The sequence below is a fragment of the Echeneis naucrates genome, chromosome 12 (assembly GCF_900963305.1).
Source record: "Echeneis naucrates chromosome 12, fEcheNa1.1, whole genome shotgun sequence".
In the NCBI taxonomy this organism is placed as follows: Eukaryota; Metazoa; Chordata; class Actinopteri; order Carangiformes; family Echeneidae; genus Echeneis; species Echeneis naucrates.
Genome location: NC_042522.1, coordinates 11135270 through 11160044, shown reverse-complemented (window position 1 = coordinate 11160044; position 24775 = coordinate 11135270). Strand labels below are relative to the sequence as shown.

The 24775-nt window shown below is 39.7% G+C and overlaps 2 protein-coding genes across 5 annotated transcripts; one reads left to right on the top strand and one right to left on the bottom strand.

Annotated features, from left to right (window-relative positions):
* The first annotated feature begins 171 nt into the window (after positions 1-171).
* On the top strand, positions 172-14031 carry lhx6a (LIM homeobox 6a). 4 transcript variants are annotated; one of them, XR_003841342.1, is made up of 9 exons: positions 172-548; positions 1429-1500; positions 1731-1913; positions 3794-3915; positions 10957-11177; positions 11542-11642; positions 11786-11881; positions 12144-12298; positions 12418-14031. XR_003841342.1 is itself a non-coding variant. In XM_029515994.1 (9 exons), exons 1-9 carry the CDS (start codon positions 471-473, stop codon positions 12495-12497), a joined length of 1125 nt encoding a protein of 374 aa, XP_029371854.1. In that variant the 5' UTR covers positions 172-470; the 3' UTR covers positions 12498-14031. The 4 variants fall into 4 exon arrangements, 3 of the variants coding, with proteins under 3 accessions (XP_029371854.1, XP_029371852.1, XP_029371855.1); XM_029515994.1 differs by having other exon boundaries at positions 10960-11177; positions 12124-12298; XM_029515992.1 differs by having other exon boundaries at positions 12124-12298.
* Positions 14032-15373: 1342 nt separating this feature from the next.
* morn5 (MORN repeat containing 5) lies at positions 15374-24626 on the bottom strand. Its single transcript, XM_029516387.1, has 5 exons — positions 24580-24626; positions 24285-24432; positions 22647-22758; positions 22346-22477; positions 15374-15492 (listed from the first exon to the last, which is right to left on the bottom strand). Exons 1-5 carry the CDS (start codon positions 24624-24626, stop codon positions 15374-15376), a joined length of 558 nt encoding a protein of 185 aa, XP_029372247.1.
* Positions 24627-24775: the final 149 nt, after the last annotated feature.

The following is a 24775-nucleotide window of genomic DNA, read 5'->3' as shown; positions in this document are numbered from 1 at the left end:
TTGCAGCCTCTCTTTCTGCTGCGCCCATGAAGCCTCGGTGTAAAAGCTGCCTGCCCCTCGGTTTGATTCACTTCCTGTACTCACACTCCTTCCCAAAAGTGGAGAGAGAGAAAGAGAGGGAGGGAGGGAGGAAGGGAGGGAGGGACGGACGGGGAAAGGAAGAGATCTATCTGTTCTGAACAAGGCTCCGAGGAGCAGCGAGCGACTCCACGTTTCTGCACAGCTCCCAAAAACTTTGCTCGGTGTTGTGTGTGAGTGTGGCTGTCAGAGCATCGCGCACAGCAGTGTGTTCCAAACAGACAGAACTATACAAAATAACAAACTAACAAACCGACCTGTGAGTCAGTACGGGCTGCACCAGAGTCCATGTTTGGTACGGATGGTACTGGAGGTCTGACGCCCTGATTGGAAGCCCCTGATTCCGCGCACCGGGTCCGGAGACACTGTACGCTGTGAGACTGCAGGGGTTCATGTACTGGAAAAATGAAGTTTTGTCCCCTCTCTCAGAGGGAAATAAGATTCTGTCCGACGGAATTCCCACGAAGCAGGTAGTAACACTTTGCAGACATCCGCCTTAAACTGCACATTTTGGGCGTAAAAGCTTCCATTTGGAGACGTAAAGTATTTCTGCACTGCCTGGGCCTTTGCTGTTAAATGACTGAATTGGCTTCTGGTTGTTTTTATTTTTGTTTTTTTATTTTTATTTTTCATGTGGGAATCGTGGTAGTGCTTTGTAAGCGTAATGGTGCAATAAGTGTGAAATCACTTTGACTCTGTTGGCCCCCATATCTGCGCGTTATTTTCTGTTCCCGCAGTATCATGAGCGGGGTTTTGTTTTTGTCTCCCTGTGATGTCACAAGAATCGCTGCTTGTGTACTGAGATCAGCTGCACGCGCCAGCCGCTGTAAAGAGGCACGCGCGCCTCTCTGTTATGAATAGCGTGATTTGCGGTCCGCGAGCCTCTCGAGCGCTGCCAATTCGTCTGAGAAGAATTAGATTTTAATTACAGCCATTAAAAATCAAATTTGCAATTCTTTAGGTGACCCGTTGCCTTTTTCTGATTGACAGTTGAAATTGACGCTCCCAGTCCCTCTTGTCCGCTGCGTTTCATGCTATTTGTAATTACAGGTAGTTTTTTTTCTCCCCCCTCCACTCTCGTGTCCTGGATTGCGAGGAAAATACTATTATTCTGAGAGGCCTGGGTTAAGGGCAGGGAAAAATCAATCCAAATTGAAATAGCTTCATCAAAATGTTCCTTTTGTTGCGGGGGCCCTTTTAACTGTTTTAGCCGGGGGTTTATTATCAGGACTACTTTATATAGGAGTAGCCTCGGAGAGCTGTCTGCAAATGTCTCCCGTGGATTTGTCGGATGAAGATGAGGCGGGAAAAGTGATGAAGACTTGCCGTTTACTGAACGTTGTCTTGTAGGTGATCTGTACGGAGCATCAGAGCACACCGGGAGCTTCCCGCTGCAGTGTGGACTTGAAGCACACGCCGATGGTGAGAGCTTTGTTGTCTGTTTGTGCTGTCAGATGTTGCGGCTCTCTCTGCTCGCCTGTTGCGCATCCACGGCGTGCAGACGCATAGTCAAGATTCATGCAAATGCAAATTTTGAATGTATGGATTGTGCGCGCACGGCCGTTGCCCATAAAGAAATGGCGACATCTGCACACCGTGGGGATGAGGATCGGGTCTGTGTGGTACTGAGCTGTGCTGATGCCCTCTTGCAGTCTCACTCGGACGGAGAGTCCCAGCGGTCCAACATGGAGCGGGAGGACACCCGCTCGTCCCCGAGCACGCCGTCCACCCCCTCCGTGTGCTCGCCGACCTCCACCGCCAGCTCTGTGCCGTCCACCGGGAAGAACGTGTGCGCCAGCTGCGGTCTGGAGATCCTGGACCGATACTTGCTGAAGGTGAGAGGCCGTCTGATCAGGCAAGCATTAGGCAATATTCTTCAACTACCGTGTTGTGTACTGGTTCAGCCTTTTTTACGTTTGCATCAATATGAATAGATAGAAAAGATCCGAGTTGACCCCGGTCCTGCTTTGGTTCTGACAGGCCTGCTGCAACTTCATTTCTTGGACCAGAATAACTAAAACAAATAAAACTAGAGCCCAAAAGCAAAAATAACTCTCAAAATATAAGTAATCATTGACTTTACCAAATGTAGTGCAAGTGAAACCAGCATGTATATACACATGTTAAAGATCAGTCATAATTATTTTAGAGAGAACTCGCAAACAAAAACGAAATGAAATTCTGGGAGGACCTGCCTGGAAACTGAACTGATGTGATCGCCGGTGTGAAGGCTTAGAAAAGGAAGTTTTTTGAAAGCGCAGACACAACAGGGATGTTTTGGGTTTTTACCGATTCTGCCCCGTCTTGTCGCGTGCGCTCGCGTGCTTATCTCCCTTTACTCATGCGCAGATAAGTGTGTTTGTCAGGAAGTGTGACCATCATTTGTCCATTATCTCATCCTCAGTCTGACAGTCACATAACATCAGGGTAGTGTTGTCCACACCGACAATTTTATTGTGATTCCAATATAAATCAAGTCATAATAATTGTAAGTCAATGAATAATAGTTTTTTTGTTGTCGTTGTTGTAAAAAAAACAAAAACAAAAAACAAATAAGTCGCACTCAGTCATTTTTTAAGTTTTCTATATTCTCTGTTAAAATATGTTTTGTATTTTCAAATTTTGAGATAAATAAATGAAGTGCTAAAACTTTCGTCTTACATAATAGTATTCACTAACTTTTGTCTTCCTCGATGCTCTTTTTTCTGCCTGGATATTTCACACTGGTAGCTGTTGTGGATTCGTGTGAAAGAAAATACATTTTTACAAATCAGAATTTTTTTTTTAATAAAAATAAATTACATTCGGCCAGATGAAATTATTGCTATAATTAGTAAAATCAATGTTAAATCCATTCGTAGGCAGGTAACTGAGCAGAATAAAGCTAAAAATAATTAAAAATAAAAACAAAAGTCAAATTCTAATATGAAAAGAGCACTCTGTCTGCACTTTCTATAACCAGGTTTGACTGGACACCTTCAAATATTAGAATTGTTTAAATTTTGATGGAGGTTTAAAAAATTGACATCGACCTGGTTTTGCTATTACTAATTTCAATAATTCAATAATTTGTCACTTTTTTTTGCACATTGGATTGCTTTCCATCTCAACTGACGATTTTTATTTCCTATTATTATGTTTTCATTTTGCTTCAACGAGTTCTATTAAATGAAAATAAATCATTCAGTGCCAGAAAGCAATTAATTTAGAACTGTATGTAAAATGCTTTGTTCGGGATTGAAATTTGTCAACATGACAATAATATAGTGGATAAGCAAAAGATGTGTTTCAACACCAACATACGTCATTACGGAAAATTAACTACGGCGATTTTGATATTAATAATAAATAATAATGTAAATGCAAACTCACATATTCCAATTGAAATATTGTGTATAGAAATTACAAAAGCCAGACAACGACATCCGAATATAAATATTATAATAAATTAAAGTATCCCAATAACCGCAAACCAATTTCTATCATCATGTGCGTCGCAAAATATTTTGTTCATACATTTTTTTTTATTTAGACTAAATGTGATTATGTGACTAAATAATATGTTTATTAAGGTTATAATCTAAGATGAGCTCGTCATTAGACGGCAGAGGGAGAGACGCTTTCTATGGGCTTAAAGAGCACATCACCAAACCCATGACTCAGCAGCTCCTAAGTGCAGTGACTCAGCGTTTCTCACGGTGTTTTGGCTTTACAGGTGAACAACCTGATCTGGCACGTGCGCTGTCTGGAGTGCTCGGTGTGCAGGACGTCACTACGTCAGCACAGTAGCTGCTACATCAAGAACAAGGAGATCTTCTGTAAAATGGATTATTTCAGGTAGGGTAAGTTTATGACCGTGTTTTCCAAATACCACGTCCACCACTCTGCCTGCACAGGACCCCCTGTCCTCCTCTTTGTCTCTCTCTCTCTCACACACACACACACAAACACACACACACATAGTGTCCTTTGACATGGATGCGGGCTGCCTCATGTGTTCTTGAAAGGCCTTTTCAAAAATTGAAAGTCTGTAACAAAATAAAATCTTTTACCTACAGCGAGTAGCCGAAAGATCCCCGGTGTTATTATGGCTATAGCCAAAACACACACACACACACACACACACACACACTGTGAGTACCCAGGCTTGGAAATGTTTGCCCCTTGATGCCTAGTCTACTTCCAAAAAATTCAAAAAGGTGAAACGGCGCTTTTCTATTATAATCTTTGGGAGCTTCTGCTCTTTTCTGTTCATAATTTCCACCAGGTTTTAACCAGCTTTCAGCGGCCTTTATTGCAGAGCAGACAGGGTTCTAGTATTCGCACTTACAATAAGTTGCTACATTCATTGCGTCAAAAAGACGATGGCTCACGTGCTCTTCACGCACACGTGCCATGGAGCGTGCGGGAGCTGTGTGATCGCCTCCTGAGGGGCGCGTGAAACATAATGGCAATCACCGGAAATGCCAGTTTGAGTCAGCGTATGTGTGTGTGTGTGTCTCAATTTTGGGTTTGTTCATTTAGACAAACCGTAAAGTGCAGAGAGCGAGACAGTTATTTTCCCTCAAAATTATATTATATAATATGCTATAATAAAATAATATTACATCAAATCCCTCTGAGAATAAAAAATAAATAACAAGAATAATTAATCGTACCTCCTTGCCTTGGAGTAATCAAATTATTTCTAATATTTACAATACAGTTACAGTAGGCTGTAACATCTGACCCAGGCCCCTGGAAAAAGCCCATGAGACTTACTCTACATGCATAACTGTATCTATTGTGTTTTCTCGTATGCATTTGGTTTCATGCAAACTACAGATAGACAAAGATGCGCAGACACACACAAATGAGCATTCTGTACGTTTTTCATCAGTTGTGTGTTACAGTTATAACTGCTGTTAAAGTGAGCCACAAAGAGGCAATTTTGAACCAGAGTATCTTAAGGATGAATTTACTGTCATTTATAATATATAAATGCTGTAGTTGTGCTTTTGTAGCCTATACAGCAGAACAGGAATGAAGCTGGGCGTATATATATGTGTGAGTATTTATGCATAGGTGCTATATTATATATTTGTATATGCATAGTTTCAGTGTGACTGTGTGTGAGGTGAAATAGGGTTCACACACCAGCAAGAACATTTAAATAATTTGTTCAGTAGCCTGGAGTTGCTGTGTATATATTGCGTAGACACACATGCCCATTTGTGCTTATCACTGTGTGCGTGTGGTGTGTGTGCCTGCATGTATATGCTTCAAAGTGTGAGTGAGCTTTGGTGTTTCACTGATGGAAACATGACACCAAGCTGCCGCTCTGAGGTTTATAATCACCAGCAATTAGTCGTCCTCCGCCCCAGACTCTCAGGCCTCCAGACCAGCAATTAGATCACCCTGAGTGCCTGGTCAGCATGTTTCTGATCTGAATGTGACTGCTATCCAAAGTAAAACACACACACACACGTTGTATACGTGCACACTTAAACATTGTTAATACACACCTAAATTTGAAAATACCAATATAGGAAACGTACATATTAGCTAAAATATACTGCAGGCTATGCATAGCTTCCTTTCGCAGCTTTTCAAAGATTGCACACACGCAGCCACAAGCACACAAACAGAAACCCAGATCTCTGATTATTTATGCTTGTATAGCAGCTGTCAATCATGTTCCCCAAAATTGCTATTTTTGTATCATAACAATATTTTAACTGACCTGTCTCTGTTTATATTTCCTTGCAATTGCAAACTACTCTGTGGATGTTAAGTATGCCAGAGTATTAGCTCTCAAAAAAAGGTAATGAGCGGTTAAGATGTAGCTGTCACTAGGTCACATATTATATTCTCATCAGGGAAATAGACACTGCAATTATATGAAATACGGTAGCTGTAATCAAAAAGCCGCTCTGAATATGGAAGTGTTGAGTGGATTGCCCCTTACATTGGCTCCTCAGTATAAGGATTTAAAGTTTGATTATTTCTCAATGTATTTATTCTTTTTTTACATTTCTCAGTGATTTCAGTGTATTAAAGACATATTACAGATTGCACAAACTCATATTTATTTATTTTGATGCTCCAGCAACTTTGTAAACTAGTTAAAAGTCCAATATTGTATAATGTGAGACTTAAATGTCCTTTTTGATTATAAAGCAAAAAAATAAAGATTCTTTAATAAAACTGTAAAATTATCAAGGCACAGGCCAAGCAAATTTTTGATGACAATACAAAGCAGTTGCTGTCCCCAGCATGACCCACCAGCCACCCTTGCAGGTTTCTCTTAGAGTTAACCTAAAATGTGCAACATTTTTTATTTGACAATAGAGAAAAAAAAGTAACACGAGATAAATGTGGCATCCTCATCATTTACTATTTTGAATTTCGTATTTAAATCCAGAGAGTAAACAATTTATACTGATGGATAGAAAGCTATGAAGACATTTTTTTGTAGACATTGCCAATGTAAACTAAAGTTTTGCAACTAGTGTATTTTTCACAGCTTGACAGTCCCCCTGACTTGATTGGTTTTATAGATCTGCTCTTTGCCTTATACTTACTTACTTACTTACTACTGTTAAGCATTTTTATTTATTTTTTTTTTTTTTTTACATTTTTTGATCAATGCTATGAACTATGCAGTTTCACACATCAAAGTTTTCATCAACCTCTCAGTGGAATAACCAGACACTATCTGCAGTATAAAGTCACTCTAAAGATCAGTATGACAAACTAAGTGATAAATTCAATTTGACAGTTTGGAGCTCAAATAATTAGATGGTCTGCGTTTCAAGGGCTGTGTCCTCCTCAGAATGGTTACAATCTGTAGTCAACATTCCTCATTTGCCTAATAATATTTGTACGTTTAGATTAAACTTCCTTGGAAGTCAGTCTGGAAAAAAAAAAAAGATTAAAAAAGTCTTGCAGGAACAGTGAAGCTTTGCTGCAGGGCTGGGGCTTCTACAATGGTTACTTCTGTAAATACAAACTGTAATCTGGGTTTAGGCCAGTTTCAAAACTAAGTTAAACCCCAGCGCAAGTCCAGATCCTCTGGGCTGGTTTCAAACCTCTGGAGATATTCCCTCATCTGTGTCAGCCTATCATCTGGCTTTGGACTGACAGCTGCTTTAATGGGGCGTAATAGCAGGAAATCAGAGTGGGTTTCCCTCCTTGTATGTGTGTGTTGGACTGGGTGGGGGTATTTCAGGATATGGGGTGCAGGACAGAGCCTGTGCTGTGCCTCTCAAACCCATTTTAGGCCTCAGGGTCTTGCTTTCATACACACACATGCAAACCATGTCTTTATCAGCCTCCTCCTCTGACCCCCTTCACCTCCCTGCTCCCCTCCCTACGCTCGCTGAGCAGACAAACTTATCCTTGGCCGTGAGCTGCAGGCCGCACGGGAAGTTGCATTGCTGCACTAATCAGAGGCGCCACAGGATACTGGGGATACTGAAACTCTAACCAGAGTCCATGTATGTAGGGAGTTCTGTGGATAAATGTGTACATGGCTGGATGTGTATGCCTGTGTGTGTCTACATTGTGATGATAATTATTTTATGGTTAGCTGATTAGGTCTCCATAGCAACAGAGATGAGTTAGTAGCACACAGAGAGGCAAGTTTTATGAAGAGCTAAATCTGTTACAATCATAGTTACACATTTGTCAAGCAATACCACATATTTAAATTAAGCCTTTTGAATCAGTGCATTCAAATTACTTGAAAAAAAAAAGATATCAGAGAAAAACTTGCCTGTATTCACAGTTACTATTTTTACCAGTTCAAAGAAGAAAGAATACCAATGCAAAGGATTCCTGTAGTCGGGGTTAATATTTTGAAGTCCAATAATATGTCAAATCAGTTAAAAGAAGTTGCTTGTAAAGTACTTAAATCACTTTCCCCATCTTAGATTTCCGCACATAGGCCTAACTTGAACCTTGTGCCTTAAAACCACACAGTCAAGCAGGGACTCTCTCAGGACAAATCTAATACAGATTAGTGTATTCTCACATCACATCAGGAATAATCCAAAAAATGTGTACCTCCTCAAGCCCCTCTTTCAGCAGCAGGTGAATTACTTTCCAAAAAAGAATAAAGATTAGACAAAAGATTGGGAGCAAATAGGAGAGGTCTGGGGGAAAAGGGAGTTTTGCGGTGTAGAATTTTCCCTCTTGTGAGTGATATGGGGGTCGTAAGGATTGACATTGCTGCAAAATAAACACCAGGTTTTTGGTACAAAGACAAAATGAGATAAAAAAAAAAAAGACATAGTAGGCCTTGGGAGGGGCTTGAGAGGAAGTAGAGGGGGATAAAACAAGGGATGATTTGCAGCTCTTCTGGATTCTGTCTTGGAGCATGAAACTGACAAGCTGTCATGCTAGATTACCTGCAGTGTGCCACAATATTTTCCTCTTTACTGTAGAGACAGGCTGAAACAATCTGAAATGATACATATATACTGTACAGGAAGCCATGGAGCTAGAGTTAGGGTTAGCCTCTGGGTTATAGGAGCGTTTTTGGTTAGGTTGCAGATATCTGCGACAACTTAAGTCCCCTGTAAGTGCCATGTGCAGATTTCATTTGAAGGTGACCACAAAGACTTTTTGTTTCTCTGCTTTTTTGTTGAATTGAATTTGAGGATCTGTTTATTGAAATTTTTTGCTGATTCAGGATCATTTATTTAATACTAATGGACAGAGAAAGTAAAATAGGCAGATCATCAATCAGCAGGTATTTAATAATGGCCTACACATATTCTCTCTCCCAAGCTACAAACAAATGAAATTTCTGGCCAGCACACTCACAAACATAAGGAGGGCTATGAGCTTGTGAGATGTCAGGGCTATAGTGTGCTTTCATTCCAGATAGAGTGGATTTGAGTGCACTGATGCGCCGCCAAACCCACTCACTTGGCAAACCTTGTGCTCTCCTGCACCCCCGTCATCCTGCTCTTTCCCTGCTATCGACGCATTTTACTTCGCTATGTCGCTCAGCACTACAACTTTCTGCCTCAGCCACTCACCTCCTCTCTCCTCCTCCTGATCCATGCCCTCACCAGTCTTGCCTCCTCTTTACTTTTCAACTACTGGATGCTCATCTGAGTTTGGCTCATGTTTGTGATACCGTGCTTTTGTATTTTCTCATCTCTGCTTTCTCTTCTGCATGAAGAAGATATTTCTTCACATTTCAGGAAAAACTATTCAGGCACAGAAACAATGATTCAGCCATACATGGAAGCATGGGACAGATATATATATATATGTGTGTGTGTGTGTGTTTCACCATAAAGTGCCAATGTGTTTATGGCTCTTGTCCTCCATTTTACCCCTTAGGCAGCACTTTCTAAGACTGCTTACGAATCCTGCCACTTTCATTAAAATTGGCAGCTGCAGATCCCAACAATGGCTCTTAGCCTAACCATATCCACGTCAAACTGAAAATGTTTTTCACTCATTAAATCCATAATGTGCCCTTTAAAAGAGAAGTCTGATCACTTCTGATTTTTGTATAAAACAGGGAATAAGTATAATGTTTCAGTTGAATTAGGGTTTGGGGGTTGTTGTGTTTTGTTTTTTTATATATATATATATATAAAGAAAAATCACAGTGCCAGCAGCTGCTTAGGGAACTCCATTTTAATAAACTCATAGATTTGGGAATATTGTACATGTTTCTTATTTGCAACAACCTTTATAAACAGCCTAAATCAAACAAACTATTGTCTGTGAAGCCAAAGCCTGACGTTGTTTAGTCCTCTATGCTGTGGAGCTCTATTGTTGCCAAAACCTTTAAAAAAGACATTATCGTAGTATTTCTTGTCATTGCAGTGTAGAGGGAAACTACAGTTTATTTGGAGTCTCACTAATGTAAATACTTGCAAGCACACTAAATGTGTCAAATCCACCAAAGATTTTGGCTGAATGCCACAGATGAGGGTGGGGGGGTGGGGGGTCGTTGGGTTTATTCTTGCCATGGAATCGGTGACATTAAGAAAAATTACAGAAAATGTTAGTGCAGTTAAAATCTATGGCAGCACTTCAGTTCAACTTTGTCCTTATGCCCCTTCACTCTTATATTTGTCTCATTCTGTCCTCAGTCACATATACAGTTATTCAAATACATCAAGTCGAACGAACATGTTTATTTCAGGCATTAATATCTTGTTTCCAGCTGACCCAGCAAGTTGATATCCTACTCAGTCCCTGCCTACATCCTCTTGCTTTAAGTTACCCTCTGTTCATTAATCTCTATCTTCTCCCTCTCTGTGCCCCTAACCCCCCCAAACCCACCCAGAACAGTAGGTCAGGTGGTTCCAGTTTATATTTTGCCTGATCTCACTGTTGCTATCAGTTACAGAGGGGCGATCAAGAGTGATGTCATCAGAGTCTCTCTCCATCTTCCACTGGGCTTTAAACCCACCCTGGCTTGTGTGTATGGGTTTATTCCCTTATGTGTGTGTCTGTATTTGTATGTGAGCATGTGTACATGTCAGGGTCTTCACGTATCAGCCAGGAAATTGCAGGTGTTGGTTTGTTTGCATTCAAGGCTCAACTTGCAGCCGCAGTCAGAAGACTTTTCGGAAGGCCACATCCTCCTCCAAGGTTTCCCCCTCAAACCCTTTGCCTTCTGCCAAAACGCCAAGTTTAAAACCACAGATTTTGCACATCAGCTTGCTTGTCAAAGAACTGGACGACTGCACATGCTTAATTCTATGTGCGACTAATCTAGAAATGGCTGAGATAAGATTTAAAAGATCATGAACTTCTGCAATTTTCTCTCCCAAAATGTGACTTTTACCCAAACTGTAAATCGCTAATTCCTCATCCTGTTTCTCTCTGCTGCCTGTCTTGCCTCTCTGTTTCTCTACCTCACAGTAGGTTTGGTACTAAGTGTGCCCGTTGTGGGCGGCAGATATACGCAAGCGACTGGGTGCGACGGGCAAGGGGAAACGCATACCACTTGGCATGTTTTGCCTGCTACTCGTGCAAGAGGCAGCTGTCCACAGGAGAGGAGTTTGGCTTGGTGGAGGAGAAGGTCCTGTGTAGGATTCACTACGACACCATGGTGGAGAACCTCAAACGAGCAGCTGAGAGTGGTGAGCACTGGCTTTGGTTCTCCAGATGTTTATTCAAATGCCTCTTCTTAAAACAGGATTGAGCCAAATGTATGCATTTTAAGATATCCAATAGTATTTTAATCGGAAAAGCCATGAAATAATTCAGTTATTTCTTGTATTAACTAATATTGATATTTAGGTGATTGATAACGTTTATAGCTCTTGTGTTTAATCCCGATTTCTCAGTGATTCTGAGAGATGGCCACAGGATCGGCAGGCCTTTATGAAACGGAATTTGGGTCCTGTGTTTTAACTGTGTTTCCTAGGGTGTCTGTGGCTGCTTTGAATAATAAATATGATTTGTCTAACTTGCATCTCACCTGTCTCCTGTTGTTCGTTTCAGGCAATGGTATCACATTAGAAGGAGCGGTGCCAACAGAACAAGACAGTCAGCCCAAACCTGCCAAAAGGGCACGGACATCCTTCACTGCAGAACAGCTACAGGTCAGATACAATCTCTAGCTTGTTTTGTTGTATTGCATTAATATTACATTTGCTCTAAATACGGTAGCTCCTTTCACATGGATTTTAGCAGCTGATCTGATTCCGTTGACACTTTGCCAATGACATTTTGTCTCAATGTGCAGATCATGCAAGCTCAGTTTGCCCAGGACAACAACCCAGATGCCCAGACACTACAGAAACTAGCCGATATGACAGGTCTCAGCAGGAGAGTTATACAGGTCAATACACAGACATCCACACTCCTTTTATAATAATGAATGCACATATGTTTGGTTGCAGCTGAATGTATTGAATCAGGATATGGATAAAATAGTATAGTAAAAATGAGAAAACATCAGATCACATTAATGGTCAATATATCAACAGATTTTCTTGTCATTTATAATTTTAAAAGCATACCTTCAAATTATTTTTTAAAGAATATAGCTACATGATGTCTGGTTACATTGCGTCTTCATAGGTGTGGTTTCAAAACTGCAGAGCAAGACACAAAAAGCACACGCCCCAGCACAGTGGGGCTCCACAAGGTCACCCCCAGTCCAGGATACCCTCGTCCCTGCCCGATGAACTGCATTACTCCCCTTTTGGCAGTCCAGAGCGGGCGCGCATGGTGGCCCTTCATGGGTACATTGACAGTAAGTTGTAATTTCTATTGTGTCAAAATACATGCATAAAGATTTCAGCATTTTGTTTCATCACTGACAGCTACTTTTTTATTTCAAATCTTCATATGTGTTGTTTCTGTGTTCTCCAGGTCATCCCTTCTCTGTACTGACCTCTCAGGGTCTCCCTCACCAGGCAATGTCTCTGCCCCAGCTCCCCCTCAGCCGCTAGCACTCCACAGAGACCCTCATAACCCCCAACTTCCGGACCCTCACCCCTTGATCTCCCATCGGTGACGTCTACTGACCTGCCCTAGAGGTCAAGCAGGAGTAAGCATCAAGAAAAGACAAATGTTACGGGAGCCCTGCCCACTCTGAAACAGAAAACGAAATGGGAGAAAATGCGAAAGACTCATTCAAATCATTCTGGGGGGGTTTTTTCTTCTCTCTGAGGACACGTATATCCCACTTGCATCCAGTCTAACAAAATTACCATGAAGCATTTATCATTAGCAGGAATTCACAGACTATATTTTATACCACCAAAAGGACCCATTTTGCTTCAAGTGTACAGCATCTTCCACTCTTCTCATCCCCCCTCTGACTTGAAGGTGGAGGGAGTTTTGAAGGGATAAGACTGATCAGGGAAGCAGAAGCCTCTTGAGTGCTGTCAGAATACTGAAGATGAACAAAGAGGGGAAATTTTTTGAGGGGGATCTGTCATTGTGGCCCATGGGCCAGGGACACACAGTAGAGCACATTAGAGGTAAGACTCTCTTTTCTCTCTAATCAACCATGAAGGAAAGCTAAATGTAAACAAAACCATGTTGAAATATTTCCTTTAGGAATTACTTTATTACATTTTAAAAAACAGAAACTTCCCAGTAACAGTTTTGGTAAATTTTACACCAAGATAAGATGTAGAATCAGATGAAAATGAAAGAATGAAAATATTGTGTGCCTTATCTTTTTCATTATTAAAGGAACACTGTTGTTTACAGCAATTAAATTAGTTACTAGTCTCTAAGTCATCACTTCACAAAGATTCAGATTCTTGGATTTTACGTACAAGAAATTATAAGTATTTCCATAAGAATCTTTAATTGGTAGAGAAATGTTTTGTTGCATGATGACTGCTTATCATGAAGGAAAACCACAAAGCACAATGTCTGGGCCTTAGTATTGCAAAATTGTGTCTGTAATGTTAGAAGCAGCAGCTAACAGACTTGAAAACATCATAATCCTGTTAAATCTTTTTCAAACTGATACAGAACCAAGACTGAGATGAGCATACTAGTCAAATGACACATTTCTACAAAATCTGGCATCTTAAGTTTCATATTTCCAAACAGGCTTGTTGTCACTAATTTATGATGTTCAAGGTGTTTGTTCAGCCTTTGTGTGCATGTCTTTCCTACAAGGAGGGAAATGGAGCACTGGTACAAAACTGACAATATAAAACAGACTGGGTTGTACATAGTAAGGTGTGTGTGTGTGTGTGTGTGTGTGTGTCCGTGCGTGTTTGTATGTGTGAGTGCGTGTGTGTGTGTGTGTGTGGGTATGGGGATTGGCAAGGGGTAGAGAGTGTGCATCTGTATTTTAATGCCATGACCAATGTGTGAAGAACAGGATCCAACAAGACCTCAATGTCCTTGTATTTATTGAGATGGTAAATCCCTGTAAAGCACTTTTCCCCCTCTGAAAATGTTTTGTTTTGTTAAAAAAAAAAAAAAAACATGAAATGAAACAAAAAATTTTATTTGATAGACTGTGCATCATAAATGTTTTGTGTACTAAATCGCAATAAAATAGAATGTGATATTTTTGTGGTTTTGGATCTTTTCTGGATGAATTTAGAAAACAACATTTCAGTTATTTTCCCATACAACATATGGCACTAAGCAAAGAAAACTGGGTACAATGATTAAAATGATTTAAATAACAAAAATACAAATAAAACCAATGCATATAATTGTTTCATTGTTGTGTTTTGTTTTTAATTACTTATTATGTTTTATGGGGATTATGATTGTTGTGTTGTACATGTTTAGTTCTTTAGTTGTGGGTGCGCTTCATTTTGTGGATAGTATGTGAATCCTATAGTGCGCATGTGTGTGTGTAGTTTGTCGAATCAGGAAGGGTACATAAAGATTTGCTTAATGCAAAGGCCTGCTGCGTTTAGAAAGACTTGATGTGCCATCTGTTGTTTTTTATTTTTCTATTTAATTAATTTAGTGTTCTTTTCAGTTTTTACACGTAGGAGAAGTTGTTTAGGATGAGACTGGTAAAACAACAGATTAGGTCACCTTGTTTACAGTGAGGAAGAGTAGTTTGATTGCTTGGTCTTCACTCTACAGATTTGTGCGCTTTCATCGTAGCTTGACAATTAGCAATAGAAATTTGGAACATTTTGTTTCTTCTATGCAAATTTATCAAATTTTACTAACTTGTAAAATTTTTTGGATTTCACAATGCATGCAATTGACAACAAATATAAAAAGAACAGTGAATTAATGTTTAGCCAAGTATTACAATTGATTATTTTGTTGCAATTACATCAATTTAAGCTAAGAAATTTAATTTGTGATCAACTTGAAAGATCTTTTTTTCATGAAAAAAACAAAAAAACAATTCTATTACACCTTCACACTGAGATTTGGTTAACAACCAAATTAGATTTGGTTAACAACAGGAAATAATTGCGTACACAATACAACACGCATTGGTTCATTGGTAGCATATTTGCACAATGAACAACTAAACATAGTGGATGAAAGATGGGCCAACTGTTTTGCCCTCAAATTCTCAGACTTCCCCCTATTCCCCTTTTCTGCCTCTCTAGCTCACAAACACACACATACACAGACAGTGTTATGAAAATGAAGATGGCTGCACTGACAGGCAGTGGTTGCAAATACTGCAGGGTTATAAAAGAAAAATTGTGATAAACAAACCATGAAACCATTCGTTTGCTTAACTCATTATACAAAATCAAAGACAATGCCAAGACAATTTCATATAGGTTTGATATCAATATCAATAAATGTTGAGTGGTTAAAAAAAAGAAAAAAGAAAATAGAGTAAATATATAAGCAACACAGAAAGGTATCATTTAATATTGCTGGTCTTTTCGGGTATTGTTGTAGCAGATTTTCCTGGATCGATGCCAACAACTTCATCCCAACTTTTCCGACAAGTGCGCACAATCCACTCGTGCTCCGAGTCATCTATTGAAAAGATGTCATATAAAAGGACTGAGAAGTCAGCTCAGAGGTGAATAAAAACAAACAAGTTTGGATGAAAGCTAACTGTGTTTTTCTCAACGTTGGACCAATGTTGAAAGGAGGAGAAGTAAAACAGCAGCGGCTGAAGCGTCCGGGCTTCACAGCAAGGGATGTATTCACTGCTGAACTCACTTAAAGCGTTACAATCAAATCCATAATAACCAGTGGCTGAAACAATTAAACTGCGGGCCATTTTGGGTGTCAGGCTGCAAAAGTGAAGTGCCATTCAGAATCGGAATAAATTTGTCAAATCGAGATAACCCTGACAATTAGGAGAAAATAACTTCTCAGAGCCACTTCAGACACCAATAAATAATAACCCCAAAAATGGACGCCGGTTTTTGTTGTTTTGTTTTGTTTTTTTTTTCATACCGAAACGACTGCCAGAGGAGCTGATAATACAGCACTTTTTCATTGTTAAAACTGAAATGAGTAGCTAATTGCGGGGGAAGTGAGCTTTCTCTGGAGCGCGTGCAGCTGCACGCACTTGAGCGGCTCGCGGGCTTCACCCCCAGGTTCCACGGCGCGCGGGGCTCCATTGTACAGAGGAGCAGGTCTGCAGCTCTCCGGCTGATTGTGTGTAATTGCCAGCAATGGGCGTCGACACTAACAGCCACTTCAGCCCCGAAGCGGCCCTCCTCTCTTTCTCCGGCTGTCTGATTTTCTTCCTCTCTACCTGCTCTGATCCGGAGGTCAATTGAACAGATCGGACACGCGGGCAGCTGCCGCAACAACACTTCGTCTGTCTTTGTGCCACGCGCGCCGGTGAGAGGTCATTATTGGAGCCTACGTGTCGCCATAAGACTGACCTCACTCAGCCGCCTCATGATGCTTAGATGGGGGCATTTTCATATTTGCTGTAATTCTGCCCTCTTCAGATTGTATAGCGGCGTTTATCTGAGGATTTAAGTCACGTGTAATTGGCAGTTAGAGTTATTTGAGGGCACAGGTGGCTGTGTGTGACACTTTGGTCATTTCCTGCAAACTGATGATGGCAGGACATTGTTGTGATCCGGATGTACCCGTTTTTGTGAGTCAGTGAATTTACGACATAAATACACATGTAAATAAATTAAGTCACAGCCCATGTGGTGCTCCTCTCAGGTATATATTTTATGAAAAACATTTTGCTTGTGTCTTAACGTGAAATTTCAGATAAGGGCAGAACAAGCCGTCACTTATTAACCAGTTTATTAAGCAGTTTTCTGGTTGATATCCATCTCAACTGCAACAACCTGCACGGACTGTTAAATGTAAACAGGATAGAGTGTGGGGATAATAGCACCTTGTTAAAGTGTCTTTATCTTAATCCTTAAAATACACTCTGAAGGAAAAGTGTTTCCTTCCAGCCTAATGGTGGTGAATTAACAGACAGACACACCCACACACACACACAAATGCAAATACAGGCACACATGGTTTAATTAGCAAGAGCAAAATCACATCTTAGTGATTTGCATGAAGAAATTTGATGGTGAAATTAAAAAAAAAAAAAAAAACTATCCAAGTATCCATGTAAACAGTACCGGTACGGCTGTGATCTCATCAAGCGACAAACTGGACCAGAGAGGGACGAGGAGCTCAACTTAAAGGACTTACTCTAGCAGCAATAAACATGGTCATTATATGCTAATATAAAAACATTTTGTGGTTTCCAACTGGAGGCAGTGCAGTGAATCAAACTTACCTAAATGTGAAAGTCAAACAAACATTCAGTCGTACATGTATAAGTCATCTGTCTCCAATTCACTGCAAACACAGCCTGGTTTTGTGTCTTGATCACATCACTGAAAACAACGGGGTTGTCTAACTTTGAAGGGAAGATACCGATCTTTAAAATTATCAATCCATCTGTCACACTCACAGGATTAACTTGGGAATCCTATTTTATGGTGAATTTTCATTCTTAATAGGTATGAAAAAGAAGAGTTTTAGGAAAACCAGCGTGAGGATTTGTTCCACTCCCCAGGGCTCTGGCTGATTTTATCTGTCTGTGAAACACCTCGGCTGGACAGGGACTAAGGGAGGGGCCGTGGTTTGGTCACCAGAGGTGTTTTCCTTGGCAGTGGAATGTGTTCAGTGTGGAACTCTTTCTACGCAGAGTTTCAAAGGGAAGCCGTTATTTCAGAAACAGGAAAGTGCTACAAACAATATGGTAACACATGGCCCCTGCTGGAACTGCTGCTGTCTCCTGCACCACTGCTGAGTGCCGCTGCCTGGTGCCAAAAGAGAATATACATGACTAGCTGTGAGTGTGTGTTTGTTTGTAATAACAGAACGTGCACAATCAGTGAGCCGGGGAGATTTGATTGTGTAGATGTGGCTTATGTATCTTTTCCCTTCATTGTTCTTCTTTATTATAGTTTTTAATGCAAATGTTTTACATTGTATCTAAAAACTTAAGCAATAATCTTACCCAACAATGATGAATTAAAGAAAAAATAAGTGTCTCAGGCAGTTTGGGTTAAAGCCCTTTTAAGTGTGTTCTATTTCAAATATTTAGTTGTTTGATTATGTGATTTGTGTTTCAGATGTAACAGTAATCATTTCCTTGTGTTGTAGCATGTTGGCTTTTTCAAACAGAGTTATGACAGAATGAGGTGTCAGTCAAGGAACATCTTTACTGTCATGTTTTCATATTGCAATAAAATGTAAATATGAAAAACTAAATCAAACCATAAATGAGATCTCAATCAGTAAACACCTTTAATTCCTTTAACTGTAAGCAGTGTTTGAAAGCCAGATGGAGTGTTAATTACCAGGGTTAAGATCAGATATGATCCCTATGATTTTAATTGTTCTAAGAAGCCCTACCCCTATTACTCTATTGGCAAAACAATTTTATCATACAGTTGACATGGAAGCCATCCCATTTTCTCATCCCCCCCCCACACTCCCAAAAATGTAATGAATGAAGCCAAATATATATTTGTTTTTACTATTGAACACCTGATTACACAGTGCAAACATATTTAGTGACAAAAACATCAGCTGAGAAGAACTCTTCTGTCAGCTCATCTGTAATATAATAATTTGTCCTGTCTTAGTGTCTCCAAAACAAAAAAAACTTCCAACAGATCTCCAACTGCTGGCTCAGTCCATTATCTAACCCAGTCACTGAAGCTTTAGTAAATAATGATGATGTGACCCAGCCTCTCGAGGGTTGTAAAATCCATTGGCATTGTAGCTTCTGCCTCTACATGAATGGAATTCTTTTTTTCTCAAGTTTAATCAGAAAACCAATTTGGCAGAAAAGTGCCTTTCAAGTCAATTTTCTTTTAAGCAAGAGGACAGGAAACAATGACCAATGTCAACCCAGTGGTGTATGCATCAGTTAAGTTCTACTGATGCCCCTTATTGTAAGTTTCTTCAGATAAAAGTGTTTGCCAAATGAGTAAATGCAAATGCAAGGAAGGCAGTTGCCATCATCCACTGGTTATACAGACCGTTCCCTTTAATTGCAGTCAATTTAGTCTATGCCCCCTAACAGATGACTAAGTAAATGCTTCCCAACTATTACCCTTAAGTAGTTTGGGGTTTAAAATTTTGCTCAAAGATACACTGACAGGTGTAAGAAACCTCTAAGCTTATTCATGGCCGACCTGCTGTACCACCTGAGCCACAGCAGCCTGTAGTTAAATGATATATTATTATTATCCTGAAGTTTTGAAGACTATAGTTTACTGTTGAGAGTTAGCAATGTCACAGCTTACTTGCGGCACTGGAGGTTCCCACTTAATAATTCTACACGACGCTGCCACCTTTCTCCATCTCTCCATCCTCTGTGCTCTTATTTTCCACACAGTGTGCTGGGACTCCTTATGAATCCCTTCTTCTATGCAGGCCCATCAGCAGCCCCTTGATGACAAAAAATCTGTTCAATTCCAAAAATACTCTCTACCTCTTGGGGAATATTAGCCACAGATCCTATTGTTTTTGTGACTGGCACTTTGCCAAGAATGGCTGTTTGTCCAAGTTAGTAACGGTAACTAAGGAGGGCAGGACTTTGCAATAGGTCAGCTTTGGCCAGTGAGTAAAGTTTAGCCTGTTATTTCCAAGCAACAATATCTAGTTCCAGGGGGTGAAACTTGAATCATCTGTTTTTAAAACAGTTCCATATGCGCCATTTTTGCAACTTTCTAGATATAAGGCTTCGTCTTCACCATCTTTACTGGCTTACTGCTCCCTTGTTTTAAATCTACCACTTGTAACTATTACATACAATACATCTCTTCCTCTTTCCTTCTGGCAGAAAAGGTCCCCACTGGGAGGGTGGGTCTTCCCTGTGTCCCATCATCCTCACAGCCCTCATCCTGGGCGGAAGCCATGAGGCAATAAATTCTGTCTTCACACCCACTCTGACAAATGTGCCTTCACCTCCAAGGGTTGAAAAATAAATCCGTTCAGGATACAGGGGTATTCTTCTCAAGAATTGTATACCAAGATGAGAAGAGGAGCACACAAAGTGTATGTGATCTATAGAAACTACATATACACACACATCTCTACACAAAAATGCACTTAAACACTAGAAACAAGGCACAAATCAACAAAATAGTTCCTGTCTTACTACATATTTATCTAAATCAAAACATGGACAGAACATTGTTGGAAAGTGCTCAGTTCCACTTCTTTGGCATCTTAACTTCCAAAAAATTATTTCCTGTCATCCTCCTCTTTTGTTCTCTTCCTCCCTATCACTCCCTCTCTCTCCATCATTCCACTGATCAATACCAGAACTATAATGATGATGAACAACCCGCATCAAGGAATTTTTGCTTTCTTTCACATGCTGATGACATCTGGTGAGGATGTGGTTCTCTCTCGTCTGTTTCCTTCCGTCTCATATGCCTCATATGCACATATGTAAATGAGATCTGTGTGTTGGTGGAATTAATATGTATAATATTGCAAGTAGCTCCTTTGAATACAAATATTATGCCCAAAATTACACATAAGCCTTACAGAGTGTGTTAGTCATACCACCTCTACCTCTATCAAGTCTCTTTTTTGACGCACATCTACATTTGTAAGGTAAGAAACAATCAAATTCATTCATATACAAAATAAAACAGAAATGATCAGGTAAAAATACGGACATTGAAGCTGAAATTTGTCTTATTTCTTAAATGACTGAGGAACACTGGAAATGCTCCCTGCATTCTACAACTAAAAGCAAGAGTCCTGTATGATTTTACTCAGTCTCCCTGCAGTTTGTTGAGATAGGGTTAGGCACATGCCTAACAACAAGAATACAATTTACACCCATGCTTAGGTCTCTAAGTATAAAGTAGAGTTCATTTTCTGGGTACCACAAAATGCCTGTACAAACTTCCACAACTGTGCATTCATTAGCTGTTGGGGTTTTTCAGTCTAGAGAAAAGTGAACGACTGACCAACACCCTGATACTGTCATGCTTTGAGCCATGCTGCTGGAATTGCCGAAAATGGTGGCGTCAAACACATTTTATGTACAGCAATAGAACTGGACAGGCAAAAAACATTTAAAAACGGCTTAGTTCAAAGGCTGCTATCTGTAGATCAGCATTATCCTCCTTTCAGGTAAAAAAAAAAATATTCACAACATTATGCAAACGCATGGCAGAGAGAGATAACCAGCAGAAGATAAAAAATTGAGATTTCTATGGACACCTGACAAACCACATTCACTTCAAATCCAGATTTCCAAAACTGTGCACGCATTCAGTGGAAAAATGTGTCTCGAATTTTCTACTTTCAACAAAAAACTAAAAACTTGAACAAGCCTTTAGAAGCATGCTTATCAGATGTCTTGTAGCAGTAATCTTCCATCAGAATATCCAAGGATAATCCATTTAGCATCACTCCATAGGTTCACTGTTATCAAATCCTTCCCACATGGCCTCACTATATCCTTTCAGACTTGCAGTTATTAAAACATGAGAAAGGACGAAGGATTTTGCCTGAGACAAATTCGATTCAAGAGCTTCGCTATGTTTGAAAGTAGCCCCCAAAAAGTGTTTTCTAAGTTGCATTTTCTCAGGAATGTTAAGATGTTGCTGCTGAAAAGTTGGTAATTTTACACAGGGATGCAGTAAAGACTTCCTCAGACCTGATTTAGCGGATTGTATAAAATTTAACTTAGTTTCCTTCCTTGAATAACATAAAATTATAGACCAATTAGAACAGTTGAAATATGAAACATGTGGACTCTACATGAAGGAACTGAGAGAATGTCTATAGCAGAGCAATTCAACAGAAATTAGTTTGACCATGTAGATGCAATTTCATTTTCTTTTTGAACACCCTAAGACATGTGTACGCTGCAGATTGAAAATTGGAAATGTAGCTTAAATCAACAGCAACATGATTATTGGAATTAATGTTTTTCCAAATTATGATCACTTGTAGATACAAATCATGTTGCTTTGTTAGGTTTCAATATAATACTGTAATCTGTTTCATTGGCTATAAAACATTTTGTGCTTAATTTGAAAAGTAATTTTGTCTTTGCTCTTTTCTTTAATCTTTCTTATTGATGTTGGCACTATAGGCAATGGTGTCTGGATATTACTCAGCACACAGATACAGACAATTCGGCATTGAGTTTGTGGAAAAAATGTGCACAGCGTGAACAAATGTAAGCATTCAGAGAGGGATGTAGGATTTCAATTATGATGGAAATGTGAAAATTGTCAGGTAATGCGTACTTGTAGGTACCTATTATTTACTCGTGAAGATTTATTACCATAATTCAAAGTAAGGGATTTGATGTGCACTATATTGATTGAGTGATAACACCACTTTTCTGTCTCACCTGCATTCCTGAGGAATCTTCCTGAATATGATGTGACAACTCTTGTTGTGGGGTTATAGAAACCATCTCCACAATCGTAGCACCAGTCAGGAATAATGTGTGCGGGATGAACATCGGTTTGGTGAGATTCTCCTGAATGGACAGAACAGATGTTTTGCGTTGAATTATTTTCTTATGCCGGTTTATTAATGTCAGCTGACAACTGTCTCAGTGATTGATGATGGAAATGCTTCTGGAATGGAACAGATCAAAGTCATTTCACTGAATGAGAGAAAATGTGTCCAAATAAATGAATTCCAACCTGCTGGTCGTAGTCCATTGCACCTCTCGCTGTAAAAGCGTCTGTCATAACCATTGCAGTAGTCCCAGTCCTTCTCCTGGTACTGCAGACCATCAGCAAAGGTGTAAGACCCCTGGTGAGCAAGCACAGTGAAAATAATACAATACATTATCTTCATTCTGTATTTCTATTAAAAATTTAATTAAAATGTAATGCTCCTGAATTTAAAAAAAGTTATTTCCTACTTGCATTTAATGGTGTCTGGCAATGAATAGTTTCAGTGTTATGTGCCAAATGTTTGAAAGATCCACATCTTGAAACCACCCCAGTACAATAGAAGCAAATAAAATTCCATTTGTGCTCCTTGAAGCAATGAAAAAATTACATCTCAACCTCAACAGCAGAAACAGTGTCCTAGTTGCTGAAGATAATCCACAGACCTCACTGTTTTTTGGGACTGTTTCTTTGCAGGAAGAAAGTATTTCCAGAGAAAACTGCCAAAATTGAGGTCTGGAGGTTACCCTGTGTACCCAAGACATTGTTTCTGTATATATAGGTTGCTGATGAGGTTTTCTAATGTCACTTTTCAGTGCTCAAACACCAAAAGAGACCTTAAAATTTCCTCCATTGTCTTCTAGTTTAGGCAGAAATCATAGAGATGAATCTCAAAACATCAGCAGATGTATGTATGTATGTACCAATAAGGGAAAGTGTAAATATATGTCTTTTTGGTATATTGTGTTAACTGATGCGCTATGTTAGTGTGTGAGTGTGGGTGTGTCATGGATTTCAAATAAAGGATGAAATTATTGAATATTGAAAGCTATTTAAATAAATAACAACCAGCGAGTAACAGTAAAATTTTTATTCATTGTCAACAATACTTTGCAGTCACCAAAAATAGCACAAATTTAGATTTTATGACATGGATTTTTAAGGTATGTATTTTTTGAGAGATCAAATACAAAGAGAAGAGAAGGGGCGTATCAAAGATGTGGATTTATAATTGTAATAATCTGTTACAGCTGGGGTAACAGATTTAGCCTAGTGTGACCTGCTGACCTTTTCCTGTGTGGCTATTCAACTCTGTCATGGCAAAAGTACAGGTGTAACTAATGACAATAATGATGGCACAGGTCCACTGAGGCCATGTCAGTGAACCTGCAGTTCTTATAAAATATATATCACTAAAATAGTATCTTAAATCTCTGATCTAATCTCTTATATAATATGCCACCCCAGCCTGGGAAGGTTTGTTTGAAGGAAAAGGTCTATTGGCTGGTTTAGGCCTGTTTTGAATGGAAGGTTTTCTTGGACTGGCATAGCTGCAGGTGCAGGGTAGTGTAGGCCAAGGTTAGTCACGGTTCAGAGCTGCTATCATTTCACATGAACCGCAACTGCATTGATGATAATAATTGGAGTGATCGCTGTTGTGGTAAAAGCCCATGGAAGATTTTATCAGAGCAGGAGACGCTACAGCTTCAAACAGGAAAAGGAGAGAGAAACCTAATAACTATGACAGTAATGGTGAGTGATTGCTAAAAGGGACCAGATGTGATATCAACTATAACCAATGCTAAACACACAATCTTGCAAGTGGATGCATGTATGCTCACATACATACAGAGATACACACACAGATGTACAGACTCTCCTCACCTGTTTTGCGATGCCATTTTCCCATGTGGCCTTATATTTACTCCCATTTGGAAAGGTTAGCACTCCTTTGCCGTGGAACATCCCGTCTTTCATCTCTCCCTCATACTTGGTCCCGGTGGGAAAGGTAAATTCTCCCTTTCCCTGAATCCTGAGGGAGAATGGAGGTTGTTGACAGTGTAAACAGGCGACTTTTAACACGAAACAATTTGTTTAGTGTTAAATTGTGTAACAAATTGTACTGCGTAAACGGTGTTATTTTAAAGGGTTATATAAGGGTTATATTTCAGTAAATTACCTGCCATTTTTCATGACCCCCTTGTAACTGCTCCCAGTGAACTCCATGAATGTACTGGAAATAAGCGCGGAAATAAGGTGCGCTGTAACCATAGTAACACTACAACAGACGGCAGTACAGTGTAGAGTACTCTGAGAATAAGTTTACACAGAATAAGACCACTGCCAATGTCTTTTCAAAATTACTTTTTTAATTT